Source organism: Elgaria multicarinata, chromosome 5 (assembly GCF_023053635.1).
Source record: "Elgaria multicarinata webbii isolate HBS135686 ecotype San Diego chromosome 5, rElgMul1.1.pri, whole genome shotgun sequence".
Lineage (NCBI taxonomy): Eukaryota > Metazoa > Chordata > Lepidosauria > Squamata > Anguidae > Elgaria > Elgaria multicarinata.
This window is the reverse complement of record NC_086175.1, coordinates 90309947-90325658: the sequence shown is the minus strand read 5'-3', so window position 1 is coordinate 90325658 and position 15712 is coordinate 90309947. Positions and strand designations below refer to the sequence as shown.

General features: G+C 43.1%; 1 protein-coding gene across 1 annotated transcript in view; it reads left to right on the top strand.

The window, feature by feature from the left end:
• The first annotated feature begins 10764 nt into the window (after positions 1–10764).
• Positions 10765–15712, top strand: part of CD101 (CD101 molecule) — a 28668-nt gene continuing 23720 nt past the window's right edge. Inside the window, exons 1-2 of the mRNA XM_063127602.1 lie at positions 10765–10868; positions 12342–12719. Of these exons, the coding sequence (XP_062983672.1) occupies positions 10823–10868; positions 12342–12719 (424 nt within the window). The 5' untranslated portion in view covers positions 10765–10822. The remainder of the gene's footprint in view (positions 10869–12341; positions 12720–15712) is intronic.

The following is a 15712-nucleotide window of genomic DNA, read 5'->3' as shown; positions in this document are numbered from 1 at the left end:
ACTTACTTTACTAGTAAAACTATTGCATTTACTTAATGCTTGTGCAGCAATTTCAGATATACAAAGAGCTTCACATGCATTATTTAAATGCAATCCTTACAATGGCTCTGTAAGGCACGTCAATATAATACCCCCATATTGCAGTTTTGTGGATTGAGGCAGAGAGAGTGGCTCACATAAGACTACCTAGTGAGTCCATGGCAGAGACGAGATTCAAAGAGGGTTTACTTAATTATTTATTTGTAACATTTATATGCTGCTGAATATAAGAAAATCTCTGGGCAGTTCATTCCCACAATCAAATGGATGGGGTCTATTGCATGGCTGTTTCCTAAGGAATTGGCACTATGACAGGAGGGTGAACGTTGATTGTGGGGAAAGATCCATGCAGCTGGTTTCAGTAACTTTTACAATGTTACTGGATTGTCTAAGAGATAGATCTTTTTCTCCTTCTACAAAAATTAGCCATAGTGCTGGTGCCAGCTTGTCCTTTTGCCCCATTCAATTGGAAGAATGCTTCCACACCTATCATAAGATAGATCCCTTCTCCCAGTGAGAAAATCATACCCCCCCTTTACTGCATACATTGATGTAGCAAATTTGTCCTAACAGATCAGGAGTGGGAGAATGTATTCCCAGACTCAAATTCCCATCAGCCCCAGCCAGCATGACCAATGGCCAAGGATGATGGGAAATGTTCAACATCTGGAGGGTCATACGTTCCCCACTTCTGCAGTAAAATAGCTTTAAAAACCACCTAACCGTAAATAAATATAATGACTTTTTTTAAAGGGCGAACTAGTCCATGCCAGGAACTCTGCATTCCACTACCACCCCCGAAATGATCAGAGCTGGTTGATTTTCAAGGAGTGCATAATCTATCCTAATGCAGATTCTCTCAATTTCTTTTGAATTCATAAGCAACAGTTAGCAAATGCATCAGCCCCACATGAGCAATGTTATCATACAGTTCCTCTTCTTTTCAAAATTCCCAGACTGATTAGGCAGTTGCTTTTACAAAGGAATGTTTTAAACAATCAATCTAATATTAAGAATTTTCCTGACCTTAAATTTAAGTGCTCATTTTTCAAGCTGTACCATTGATGTGAGCTGCCCTGGAGAAATACAAAGTAAGCTCTTATTCCCCTAGAGGGCGCTAGAGTAATACTTGTAATTTATCACTACTTACTACGCTGGGAGCGGTGGGCGGCGGCGGCGGGTGCGGGATGGGGGATTTAAGAGACTAGAGCTCAAATTAGCAACATTGGGGCACGTCGAATAATACCTGTGGGGGCCTGTTTAATTTAGTGCCATGGATTTTGTGTGCCTGCTTAAAGCCTATCCCGCACTTCTTATTTGTTCTCTTCTCTTATTTCCTGGTTTCCAGATGGGAGAAAGGGCTCCTGTCCCTTTAAGAGTTGTTTGTAGTTTTTCTTAGCCCTTCAGGGCAAGCTACATCTGCCAGAATTTTCTTCTACCAAAACTGTTTAAAAGCATGGGTCTCTTGTTGCCCGCCTCTTCAGGTCTCCCTATTTTCTGTTGTGCCATTGTCTTGGGGATACAAATGGATCTGAAACACTGTCGTGTTTGCTAGAGACAAGTTCCCATCAGTTTTGCAAAGCATTCTCTTCTTTTATATTCAACTCCTCGTCCCTTGAAAACGCTGCTGAATATTTTGTTCTTGCATTTCCTCTTGATTGGTGAGAGGCAGCCCAAATATGTATTTTAACATTTGGGATTCATAGTTCCAAAAATCATGAAGATGACCTATATAATAAAGATGTATTAGCAAATGAATCTTCTAAGGCTGATGCCTATGGACACCAATGGACACCACTTCTGCAATTTGTAAACTCTGCATCCCTATCTTCATAATGAGAATAACATGAAAACAATATGCCTTGAAGTTGACATAGTTCCGATGGGCTTTTTATGACTGGTGTTACATTTTTAGTTCACTGCAGTTTTGCTTTTAACTTGGTTGAATTATAAGTCAACATTTTACCATTTCAGTGAATGAACTGGATCCAAAGTTAGTTGCACTTTGGTCCTTTGAAATAAATGACTTCCCGTTAGCGCCATTGATTTCAATATCTGATTTTCTGTCTGCAACTGGTATGCAGAGAAATCCAAACGTGTAGATCTGCCCAACAGGGAGGGTTTGGATGGAGTGGAAGTGCCCCTCTATCAGTGAAGTGGAGCTCCACCAGTGCTGGGAGGAGGGGGGATACCTACTAATGAAGCCCCTGCATTGCTCCTGGAAAGCTCTGTGGGCAGAGATCTGCTGATGATGGTGGGCCCTGAAATGGTAGGTTTCATGGGCAGAGGGAGCTTTGGATCTGCTGGATCCAAAGCTCCTTTGTGCTCCCATGAGAGGCCCCAGGATATGGCAGCTCAACTATACTGGGTTGGAGATGGTGTAGTTTATTCCCTATCCCTTGAATTGGGGGTAGGGGGGAGTAAAAAACCCACAAAACTCTGTTAAAACATCAGAGGAAAACTACCCCCATTAGCTGGCACGGCTTTGAAAGTGGGTGCTCAACAGACACACACACACACAGACATTGGTCTGAATCCAGCCCAATGAAGATGATTTCCCTTTTGATCAAAATAAAGGGGTTGTTGAAAAACCCATCACATCACCCAGCCAGAATAATCAAGATTGGACATTGTGGGTTGAAATGAGGAAATCAGCCCTGGATTTTATTGTGGGTGGCCCAATCGAACCACCCGTAGTTATGGTTGGGAACACAATTTTTCACATTTTTGCCATAGAGGCAAAAAGTCAGTTTTGGGAGTGGTGGTTCAGGGAGAATTTAGGGAGTTTGTGCCTGGGTCTGCAGGAGTAGATCTGCCCAACAGGGAGGGATCCCGCACACATGTCTATTGAACCACATGGCTCTGGGACCAGAGTGCTTGGAGCTGTGAAATATTATGCATGCCAAGTCAGAGGTGCCCCTCATTTCATGTTGACTAAGCATCTCAGGGTGTCAGCTGCTGTAGCCCTTGCCATGCTACTGCAGCCCAATAGGAGCCAAACTGTTGTGCTGGGCACTGGCATTCCTCTCTCTATCCGGTATGATACCCCAACTTCCTCCTTGCCAATCAGCACTCAAGCTGTTATCCCCTTCACTGCTGACAGTAGTAGTAGGTGGTTGAATAAAAAGGGAAGTGGGAAATGGGGTGGAGGCTATGGGTGCCAAACTGTTAATCCCGGTAATGCTGGCTTTCCTTCAGCTGTTTTCATGCAGGCTTGGGGGGGGGGGGGACACAGACGGACTGTGATTTGGCATGCACAATATCTCACAGGTTGTTGACTGATAGGTCCAAGAGCCCTGTGGTTCATGTGCACATCCCAATGGGCTCCTGCCCTGATTAGTATTATATAGGACATCTATGGTTCAAACAGGACTTTTAACATCCATATTTTAAATCAGGAATACCAATATAGTAGTTACAGTGTTGGACTAGGACTTGCCAATCACGATCTCTTACCCAAAGCATCCTTCCCTAGCTTGGGGTCCTCCAGATTTTCAGACTTGAACTGACAGTATTCCTGACCATTAGCCATGCTGGTTAGGGCTGATAGGAGGTGAAGTACAAAACATCAGAAGGGCACCAGGCTGGGCAAGGCTGCCTTAATCTATCTTATAGGGTTATTGTAAAGCTGTAATTGGGGGTAGAGGGAGGAGGGATGGAACATATATCTATGATGATCTGCTTGGAAGAAAGGTGGGAAATAAATCAAATAAATTAATGAGTACTGCCAAGGCATTGACGTTATTTCCTTGGGATCCTTTGAGCTCATGGGAAAGAGGGAGGTCTTGAATGACACTCAACCTGTCCCTTTTTGTTGAAAATAATTAATAATCCAGGAGACCAAAGCTGTAAATCCAGCATGAGGGCAGCATATTCCTCCCATCCCACAGCAGAAATTGGATCTAACTTGTGTAGTGGTCTGATACCTCCCTCATTTTTCAGTCATTAATATCAAGTTCTTAAACCACTGCTAAAGCCATGTAAGTTACATTTATATATTTGTCTTTAAGATTCTAAGTAGTAAAATAGAATCAGAATCATAGAATCATAGAATAGCAGAGTTGGAAGGGGCCTACAAGGCCATCGAGTCCAACTCCCTGCTCAATGCATGAATCCACCCTAAAGCATCCCTGACAGATGCTTGTCCAGCTGCCTCTTGAAGGCCTCTAGTGTGGGAGAGCCCACAACCTCCCTAGGTAACTGATTCCATTGTCGCACTGCTCTAACAGTCAGGAAGTTTTTCCTGATGTCCAGCTGGAATCTGGCTTCCTTTAACTTGAAGGCAAAGGTAGAACCAGGCAATCTTCAAAACGGAATATTTACAAAAGTTTATTTACAGTGCCAAGCCTTCAATCCGTTTTGAAGATTGCCTGGTTCTACCTTTGCCTTTGGCTTCTTTTTACTCCCCCATGGGGTTTTCCTTGCTTTTGCACTTCCTTTAACTTGAGCCCGTTGTTCCGTGTCCTGCACTCTGGGAGGATCGAGAAGAGATCCTGGCCTTCCTCTGTGTGACAACCTTTGAAGTATTTGAAGAGTGCTATCATGTCTCTCCCCAGTCTTCTCTTCTCTAGGCTAAACATGCCCAGTTCTTTCAGTCTCTCTTCATAGGGCCTTGTTTCCAGACCCCTGATCATCCTGGTTGCCCTCCTCTGAACACGCTCCAGCTTGTCTGCATCCTTCTTGAATTGTGGAGCCCAGAACTGGATGCAATACTCTAGATGAGGCCTAACCAGGGCCGAATAGAGAGGAACTAGTACCTCACATGATTTGGAAGCTATACTTCTATTAATGCAGCCCAAAATAGCATTTGCCTTTCTTGCAGCCATATCGCACTGTTGGCTCATACTCAGCTTGCAATCTACAACAATTCCAAGATACTTCTCGTTTGTAGTATTGCTGAGCCAAGTATCCCCCATCTTATAACTGTGCCTTTGGTTTCTATTTCCTAAATGTAGAACTTGGCATTTATCCCTATTAAATTTCATCCTGTTGTTTTCAGTCCAGCACTCCAGCCTATCAAGATCACTTTGAAGTTTGTTTCTGTTTTCCAGGGTATTAGCTATCCCACCCAATTTTGTGTCATCTGCAAATTTGATAAGCGTTCCCTGCACCTCCTCGTCCAAATCATTAATAAAAATGTTGAAGAGCACTGGGCCCAGGACTGAGCCCTCTGGTACCCCACTCGTTGCCTCTCCCCAGTTTGAGAAGGTTCCATTGAGTCCGATTCTGTAGCCAACAGTGAATCCACCTAATAGTTGTTCCATCTAGCCCACTTTTAGCTAGTTTGTTAATCAGAATGTCATGTGGTACTTTGTCAATAATACAATGAAGTGCTATTATCAACATTTGTATACACACACACACACATACACACACACACACAGAAGTTTTTTATTGTGTCTTAGCAAATTGCCATTATACACAAACAAATAATAAAACATTATCAACATTATATAAAATATTTTTAGAAGAAGAAGAAGGCAGGCTCTTATTTCAGTTTATGACATCCAGTCCCCTAAGAAATGGATAATTCCAAGAAAACAAAATACAAAAAATAAAAAGCAGAACAGAGGTCTGTGACTCACAGCAGTTGTAGAAAGGGACATCAGAAAATAAAGTGATAGCGTAGATTTAGAGTGCTTGACAATGATGCTTTAAAAATGACTGTAAATATCATGAGGCTCATAATCGCATCTCAGGAATTCTGGGGATATAAATATGCCTTTGGATTTGTACGATCATCAGCAGAGAAAACTGTCATTTTCTCTGGTCTCTAAAGCACCATATAAATATATGATTCTGTCATGCAAGATTATTCTAGTTGTTCCACTGCAAGGGCAGAATTCTATTATGAATCCCTAGATCTGATGCTCAGTCATCTTTTAAGACTGACAGATAGTAGGTCAGTTCCAAATCCTTGGGGCATGGAAGCTTTAGTATGGCCTTTACTAGTTACAAAAATGGCTTGGCTCTGGGGCAGAGCTTTGCATTGGGAGGTAGGTTCTGGCTACATTCTACTCTGCTGATACAATACCCAAGGAGCTCCATCGGACGAGCATTCTATTGCACACTTGTTAGTGGGCATTCACAGATTTTCACAGGTCCCTCTCACAACAACGTCTGCTTCCCACGCCCTTCCCACCCCTTCTAGCATTCTTCGCACAACAAAGAAACACCAGTAAGTCTGACTTATTTTTAAAGATGGAAGTTACCGCTTTCTCCTGTTGTGTGCCACATGCACATTCTTTACTTCTCCTTTCAAAAGAGGAAGTAATGAGGGACAAATGCGTGATTTCCCCCTGTGTAATGCTGCTCAAGGAGTGCCAAAGTGCACTCAAGATGCAAAATCATGCATTTCTTGCTATCAGCCGCCTGTTGCAAGTGCACATTTTATGTATACGGAAGTTAGCAAATCACTTGGGAGATATGATGTCAGCCCAGATATCTTTCTAATGACATCTTTGATGGACAGGCTAGTATCCCATTACTAACCACAGTATTTGCAAAGGTATTGCCTGCAGCACCATGGTCAACTCGGTGAAATGTAAGCATAACTTCTGGGCCAGCTTTATCTTTGGGAAGAGTTAGGATGAAAGTGAGTAGTTGTTCTTTCCGACTGGCTCTGTTGGTGTGGTCAACTTCTGTAAGGTGGAAGAGACCAACGAAAATGTAATCTGCGCATTAACACCTGGTATCAGTTTAAATATGTATTCTCAGTTCCATCCTATCTCTTCATGAAGACAAAAGCTTTTTCATGGCCTGCTACCAAGCATAGGGATGTCCAGATTTTGTGAAATCCATCCCGCATGTGTTTCAAGGATTGTGCAGTGTCTTTGTTCCAGTGTCCATTCACAGATGGATTCAATTTTTCACCTTATGTGGAAAAATACCCTAATAATTCTGTGAGAAAGTTCTCAACAATTTGCATAATTTCTGTTAGTATGTAACATTTAGTGCATTGTCCCCCATTTCATTCAACTTCCCCCTGTATATATTTTCCAGCAAGGCATATGTCTCAGCAGAAATGTGTGTATTTTCCTGTGGATGAATTTGCATCAATTTTTAGGAAGGTGAATTTAAAAAACAAACCAAAAAAAACTGGAAGTCCGCAGACTCCGCATATCCTGGGGAGGCCATCCCACAGGGGAGTCCACAGGTTGGATTTTTAGACAACAGAATTAATTTTATTCTTTCTTGAATTTCTCCAACATCCCTGGACAAGCATGATCCCTAACAGTCCCCAACAGATTCCAGTATCATTAGTGTGTAACTTATGCCATTGCCAACCATAGTTATAGTTCCACGATGGTCCACTCACTTAATTATGGGCTGTACTATTGTGGAATTCAATGCAGTGTACACTGAATTCCCAGGTGGTCTCCCAAATTTAAAAAACAGCTGGTGTGATGTAGCGGTTAGAGTTTTAGACTAAAGTAGGGGAGACTAGAATTTGAATCCCACCTTAACATGAAGCCTAACCTACTTCACAGCCGTGAGGATAAAATGAGAGAGGACAAAGTACACCACGCTGAGCACTTTGGAAGAAGGACATTATAAAAATGTCACAAATAATAAACATGCACACAGCAGTCTCTTGCACCTAATCTGCATTTTCATTTTCAAGTATCTGAAACATCTGGCGAAGTCCATTTTTTAAAGTCTCTAACGTTTGTTTTTGTTCTCTAAGTGAATCATTTTCCTTTTGGCTTTTGATGGAATCCAGAAAGTCGGGCTTGGTTTACAATTTGAACTCCAGTTACAAGTTACTTAAATGACCAAAAGAAAAGTTACTTTAAGTGACTTCTTATTTCAGCTGGTAGTTTTTTGCAACACTGTGTAGAATTATCCAGTTGAAGGGAGTCTTTCACAGTGGTGACCACCTTCCTCTTACACAGTATTCCTTTCATAAATCCATCTAATTCAAACCATCTTGTGTAGTTTAATTAGAGGACTGGGTAGGCTGGAGAGTGAGGTATAACAGTTCTCTGATCCAAAGAAGCTATTCCATGCCATGCCATGCCATTCGAGCCAATAAGGGTGATCAGTAACCACATACAATTAAGGGGGACAGAAAATTGAAACAGAGAGCGGGAAGGAGGGAGAGGGAGAGAGAGCAGCATTCTGTATCTGCCTACTAAACTAATGAGAAAGCTGCGTTCGACTCCTAGGGAACCATAATATGACTGTCAATAATTGCAATTCCATCTCTGCTACTACATACTGCTACTACATACTGCTACTACACAGTTAAAAAAATTCAGGTATCACTACATCCATAAGAACTTACCTTCCTTGCTTGTAAACCTCTGATGAGTATAGAAAATAGGGATTTCCCCCCCTAGTCTTGCCTGCAGGGCTAGCTTACTTCATTAATATTTTTTTGTGGGTTAGTATAAAGAGCTCTGATGCTCGCTTGTTCTGTGCTGCAGTGCTACCATTCCTTCAGCAAAGGAGTCCCAAAAGCTTATCAAGTGAGAAACCAGTTGAGGAATTTATAAGGCATGGCCATAAAAGTTAATTGAATCAAAATCCTATTTCTGGAGCGTGGACTCTAATGAGGTAATAGCTACTGCAGGGCAAGCTCTCTGCTTCTCCATTAAGATTCCTCACGTTGTTAAAGGAATCTGTAGGGAACAGTTGTGTGCTTTGTAAGAGGAAGCTTCCTAAAAATGTCTCATTCATAGGGCCTCAGAATCCAGTCTGTGCCAACCTGGCTGGACCTGGGGAAGTTCTGAACCAGAGGGCTGTGATACATTGTGGAAGTGGCCCTAGATCCAGCCAATGTGTTAATACTCTGCTTCGAAAACCCGGAGCAGATCGTGAACGGTTTTAAAACTATCGGATACATTCGAAGCAAAGGTTGTTCGGAGCTCCAAGCCACTTTGTAGGTATCTGATGGCTCTCTGAGGCTTGTATTTACTTGAATGTTGCTGGGAGTCAACTGAATTCTTCTCCATATAAGGAAAATGCTCAAGGGGTGAAGGGTAGTTTTGAGATTGGCATCTGTGGCAAACCAATAGCCACAGTGTCCTCCCTGTCCTCCCTCCAATCACAGTGCTTAGGGGGAGGGATATAACTATTTGTCCTTGCCCTGGAAGTCATTTCTTCTGATAGTTCTGTCTTGTTGCATTAGGAAGGAAGGAGGAGAGAGTCAGAGAGTGTGTGTGAGAAAGCTGCTGTTTGCTGTTTCTTTGCTGCCTCTGTGTTTCTGCTTTTCTTAGGTTCTTATGTGTGTGCTAGTTCTTCTTGTTGTCTGTTCCAATCCCCAAGTTCCAAGCACCTTATACCCACCCCAGACTCCCTCTTTGTGTGTTACAGTGTGTGTTGTGTTCTTGTTATATCACTGTTTTTTAAAATATATAAAATAAAGATATTTATATTTATGTTTGTTCTTGTCTAACCTCTCATTTTTGTTTGTAATATGCTGTTGGGTGGCTTTTTATTTTTAAATTTCAATTTTTTAAAAAAACTTATGTACTGCTCAAGGTCCTAGATGCCAAAGAGGAGGTTTCACAACTTGAGTTTCACAACTTTAAACAATTCCTAAAAATCAAGATATGGACTGATCTGATTCCATCTTGGCATGGCTAAATCCTTACTAAAGAGCTACCATGATGCCAAGTTTCATCGCTCTATCTTTAAAAATGACAGAGATGTAAGGGTTTTTGTTACTTTCTATAGACTACAATGGAGTAGTTGTTCAAACTTTTAAAAATTTCTAAAAATCAAAACATTAACAGATCTGCCACCAACTTGGCGTGGCTAATCCCTACTTACAAACTATCACAGTACCAAGTTCCTGGTTGTGCTTTTTATATTGTATTTTGTATTTGGTTTTTTCAGATTGTTGGATGTTTTATTATGATCTTAATGGTTTTAATTTTTGTGAACCTCCCAGAAAGCTTCGGCTATTGGGCAGCATAAAAATGTAATAAATAAAATAAAATAAAATAAATTTATTTCCATGGCCAAGTGAGGACTAGAACCGAGATCTCCTGACTCCCAGTCCAACACTTTAGCCACTACACCACACTGGCTCTATTGACTATAACAGAGCAGTTATCTGAAAATGGAGTAGTTCTCCGACGAGCAATCCAACGAAGCAGAGCAAGGGAGCTGCTCCAAAAATTGGAGCAGAGAAGACACAATAGGGAATGCCCAGCACCTTTATGCCTTCCCTGTAAGCTTCAGAGGCATTTGGTTAGCCACTGTTGGAAACTTAACAACTGGTTTAGATAGAGCTTGGATTGATCTGGCAACCCAGTTCTATATGCATACATACATACTTGCATTTTATTTTGAAATAAAGTTGAAAAGCAAAAGCAGTAGAAAGGGAAGAACACCTCATGACAATAACAATATACAAAGGCCTCTAATTATGAGAGAAAGGAAAAAATTAAACTCACCAATTTACAGTTCGTTGTATATCATGGGGGACCTTGTAGGAAAATTAGAATAAAATGGTCTGACAAAAGGCTCACTAACTGTTGAGTTTGTTTGTCTAAGGCTGCAATCCTATACCCTCTCATCTGGAAGCAAAGCCCATTGAACTCAGGGGTATGTATTTATGAGTAAACCAAAATGATAAGTTATATCTGTGGCCTCTTGCATGTGCTTCTGAGAAACATTGGTTCTTCAGTGTTTCTTCTGTGAAACACCAAAACCACAAAATGAGGTGACAGACAACTTCCGCATAGCTAGTTAGCTAAGACTGGTTGCTGGAACTCAACTAGAGAAGAGACATTTGCTCCTTGCAGAGCAAGGGAGTCTGTCCTTATTACCAATGGGATCCATCCAATACTTGACCACTGTCTTCCTCCTGCTCTTTGGTGAGTTTCTTAAAATATGTTTAACCTTCATAAGAGTATAAGGACTGCTTCACTGTCTCAGACCAATGCCAATCCATTCCAGCTATCTAGTCTTCTGCCATGGCCAACCAGATGCCTTTGGGTCCTCACAAGCAGGGCATGAATATGATGGCTTTCCCCAGTATCTTGCTTCTGTCCACAAATATTCCCTTTAATATTATGGCTAACAGCTATTTATAGGCCTAGGCAGGATCTACACAACTGGATGAGCGATGAATCATGCAGCATCTGAAGATCAGATTTTATAATTTGATGAAGTGGGCAGTATCTATGAAAGCTTGTGCCAGAATAAATTTGTTAGTCTTTAGGGTGCCACAACACTCTTATTTGTTTTTGCTGCAACGGGCTAACATGGTGACCGCTCTGGAAGATCTTGTCATATCACCCAGCTGCCAGCACTGCATCTCAGTCTATAAGTGCTGGTGTGTTCCATGCTGAACACAAGGATCACACCATCCTTTTCATCTTTGAGTGTCCTATTCTGTAGTGATGGTTACTCTTTTGTCTCCATCCTCCTAAATTCTATAGGGGATTGATTGCATTGTTCCCTGAAATGGCTTTGGTGTGTGTGTGTGTGTTTTAAGAATGTGCCTTTCATATTTGGATTCACAGGTTTCAAGTTTTACAGGAATTTGTTTTCTATATTGTATAGAGTGTTATCAACAGAAATCTGATTGCCGTTTTTTCTTGTGAGCAGCCCAAAACTTCCATGGATATTCTGTTTCCTTGGAAATAAATCTAGTCTTGATGCGAAGATCTTAAATGCTAAGAAGGGAAACTGCCACTTCCTTTGTGTAAAATAATCTCTATTTAAAATATGTACCTATCTTGAATTGTGAATTGACAAGTTGTTTTCTTTCTGAAAAATCTATTTACATTCACAAAATCAGCATGGAGAAGTAAAGTCCTGGGATAGTTGCAGCTAGAGTTGTCATTTCTCATAGTAAGTCCACAGTGTCCATTTTTAACTACGCTACTGCTGATAAACATTTGATTTTAAATTTAGTAAAAATAAATGTTTCATTAATTCCTACTATTGGTTGTACCTTAACATTATATCATCAGATTTTATAGATTTATTTTGGTTGATTGTGTAAAACAAAAAGAAAAAAAGTCTGACTACAAGGAATTATGAAGAATTGCAAGCAGCAAGTTAAAAAAATTATAAACCAATCAAAAGTAAAGCATGATTTCTTGGACATAATTTGAAAATCGAGCTCTTAGTATCTGTGAATTCTGATGTATGATTTTGGAAGAATTGCCAGTTTTGAATTTCACACATTACTGTTGCTGTATTCTGGTTTGTTCAAAACACAAGCTTTTGCTATCTGTCCCCCTCCCCTCTCCTCCCTCTCCAAAGTAAAACCCTCAAAGGACTTGATTTATTATAATCAGGTTGATTAACCTTGCTGCCATTTTATGGTTTGTACACAGATCTCAGTGCAGGGATGAGGATGGTGTCTATTCAGAAGGGACGTCTTTACCGAGCAAGAGGCTACCACATCACCATCTGGTGTAATGTCAGCGGCTACCAGGGACCACAAGAGCAGAATTTCCAGTGGTCCATTCGTCTTCCATCTGTCCCAGGGACGTTGCTGCAGGTTGTCAGCACTAGCGAGGCCTCTTTTTCTTATGCTGTTTACTCCCAGCGTGTCCGAAGTGGGGAAATCTATATAGAAAGGATCCAAGGGGATTCTGTTCTGCTGCACATCACAGACCTCAAGGACCAGGATGCTGGAGAGTATGAATGTCACACACCCAACACAGATGATGCTTACCTTGGGGCTTACAGTGCCAAAATGAATCTCTCAGGTAAGGCAGAGAATAGGTTGCTTGTTCGCAACAATTTTCTGATAATTTAGCAGATGAAAAGCCTACCTTTGGCCTGCAAAGCAGAATGCAGCTGTTTATGATGACCTTTCAGGTGCTTGACTACCTTACTGCACTTCCCAGTTCCAGGCAGGCATCAGAAACAAGCACCTGCTATGGGTATGCTATTCATACATGGCTGCTGTGCGCGTTTCAAGTCAGAGTTCAAACTTTGTTCAGGCCTGTATTACATACTGAAACTTTTGAAGCAAACTGAAGGATCGCCTCCTCTCTGTGACAGCCTTCTTTCAAGTAAGAAGCCCTTGAATGGAGCAGCAGAGCGGTACATGCATTTTATGGGGCTGTGATTCCATTCTGGGTTTCAATCAGAAATGGCCAAACCTGTAATGGAGCTGTCCAAGTGCTGAATCCTAAGTGTTTGGTGCTTGGACAGCTCCTTTAGAGTTCTGGCTGGTTCTGACTGAAACCCAGAATAGATTCACAGTCCCACTGAAATCAAAACCACCAGCTTTCACTGCAAGCAGCCCATCATTATCTTCACAACCTATGGGACAGGTTAGGTGAGAGTTTGCGGTTGAGTAGGGATTTGAATGTGTGTTTTCCTGATCCAAGTCCAACACTCTGTCCATCACACCATGCTGGCAAGGCATACTTGTTCTTTGGAACCAGTCAACGTCCCCTTCTATAAAATAGGGAACACAACTGCAGGGGACACAATATTTGCCACTTGCCATATCAGGTGGCTCGGTATGTATCAGAGATTCCTTCATCTGTGGTTTCTTGTGTCCCTCTGAGCAGTATAGCCCTCTGTGGGATGACTGGAGATCAGGCCTTTATGACCCTTACTTGCTGCTGGAGGGGAAGTTTTGGTCTGAGAGGGATGGAAGAGATTCAGAGGGGTGTTGAAGATGCAAGAGAAAGCAGCAGCAGAGAAACTGAGGAAGCTACAAAGAGGAAGGCAGTACCACCCAGAACTACCCAGAGACGACTGTGGAAGAGAGAGCAGGAGTCACATTCTTCCCTCACACAGAAGCATTGATTCAGCACCTCTGAGATGTGGGACAGAGCCTGAGGTCTACACCTGCATACCACAGCTGTGTAGGACAGATCTGAGAGGCTTGTCTGTGTCTAACTCCATTATTGGATTCCACCCACTCTTGTTGTTCCTCTTTCTTCCTCCCCTTCCCCCTCTCCCTGCTAAATAAATTTATACTTTGAATGTTTTTATATTTTTGTGAACCGCCCAGAGAGCTCCGGCTATTAGGCGGTATAGAAATGTAATAAATAAATAAATAAATAAATCCCACCACTAGTTCCCCCCCCTCCCTATTCTATTAAGTTGTCCCCTGGTTATTTCCCCCATCTCTTTTCAAGAAATGTGGGGGCTGAAATTCCCACATACTGTACAATGTGGAGGGCCCTGACCTTCTTCCCTCTCACCCATCCCATGCACAACAGGTTTTTGTTTGTTTTTTGTTTTATGTTTCCACACCACCCAAAAGCTTTCTGGTAGCTTCTAATCGGACCGGAGAAGCAGGAGCGGAGTGGGGGGCTTCGCCTGCCCTTAAGGCGGAGGCGAAGAGGATTGGGGGGCCGGCGGAGCGTGGCGAAGAGGATCAAGATGAAGGCGGATCCTTCGCCTCGATCCGGAGCTCCGCCGGAAAGGTAAGTGGTGTTTACTGGGCCCTGCCGCTGTCGCTGTCACCCATGCGGCGACGGCGGCAGGGCCCGGTAGCCCCCTCCCCGCCCTCCTCTCCCTTACCTGCCTCCGTCCGTGGTCCGTCGGCGTCTTCATATGAGCCCGCGGTTCCACCAGGAAGCCTGGGCCGCTTGTGGCCCAGACTTCCTGGTGGAACTGCGGGCTCAATTGAAGACGGCGATGGACCTCGGACGGAGGCAGGTAAGGCCCCCCTCTCCCTTGGTCCCTTACCGGGCTCTGCCGCCATCGGCGCATGGGCGGCGACGGCGGCAGGGCCCGGTAAACCGCCCCCGCCCTCCTCTCCCTTACCTGCCTCCGTCCGTAGTCCATCAGCGTCTTCAATTGAGCCCGCGGCCCAGACTTCCTGGTGAAACCACGGGCTCAATTGAAGACGGCGACGGACCACGGACGGAGGCAGGTAAGGTCCCCCTCTCCCTTGGTCCTTTACCGGGCTCTACCACTGGGACTGCCTTGAGTCTTGGCGTGCATATGTATCCCTGGACAAGCTATCATGGTGGTGAGTTTGAGATTTTTAACGTGCAAATTGACGGAGCTATGGAAAGGGGTGTGAATGGGGTGCCCGATTTTCATAAATTCCCCCAAAATCAGGGGATGATGGGACTGCCTTGAGTCTCGGCGTGCATATGTATCCCTGGACAAGCTATCATGGTGGCGAGTTTGAGATTTTTAACGTGCAAATTGACGGAGCTATGGAAAGGGGTGTGAATGGGGTGCCCGGTTTTCATAAATTCTCCAAAAAATCAGGGGATGATGGGACTGCCTTGAGTCTCGGCATGCATATGTATCCCTGGACAAGCTATCATGGTGGCGAGTTTGAGATTTTTAACATGCAAATTGACGGAGCTATGGAAAGGGGTGTGAATGGGGTGCCCGATTTTCATAAATTCCCCCAAAATCAGGGGATGATGGGACTGCCTTGAGTCTTGGCATGCGTGTGCACCCCTGGATAAGCTTTCATGATGGTGAGTTTGAGATTTTTAACATGCAAATTGACGGAGCTATGGAAATGGCTGTGAATGGGGTGCCCGGTTTTCATAAATTCCCCAAAAATCAGGGGATGATGGGATTGCCTTGAGTCTTGGCGTGCATGAGGTGTCATGGTGCTAAACTTGAGGTTTCTAACTTTCACAGAAAAAAGTTGTATACTTTTTTAGCTTAATGCAAGCCTATGCGGGGGGAAAAACGGAGCTCCGATCCGGATCCGGAGCTCCGAGCGGAGTGGACATAGGCGGAGCGGCCCGATCCGCAAATCGTG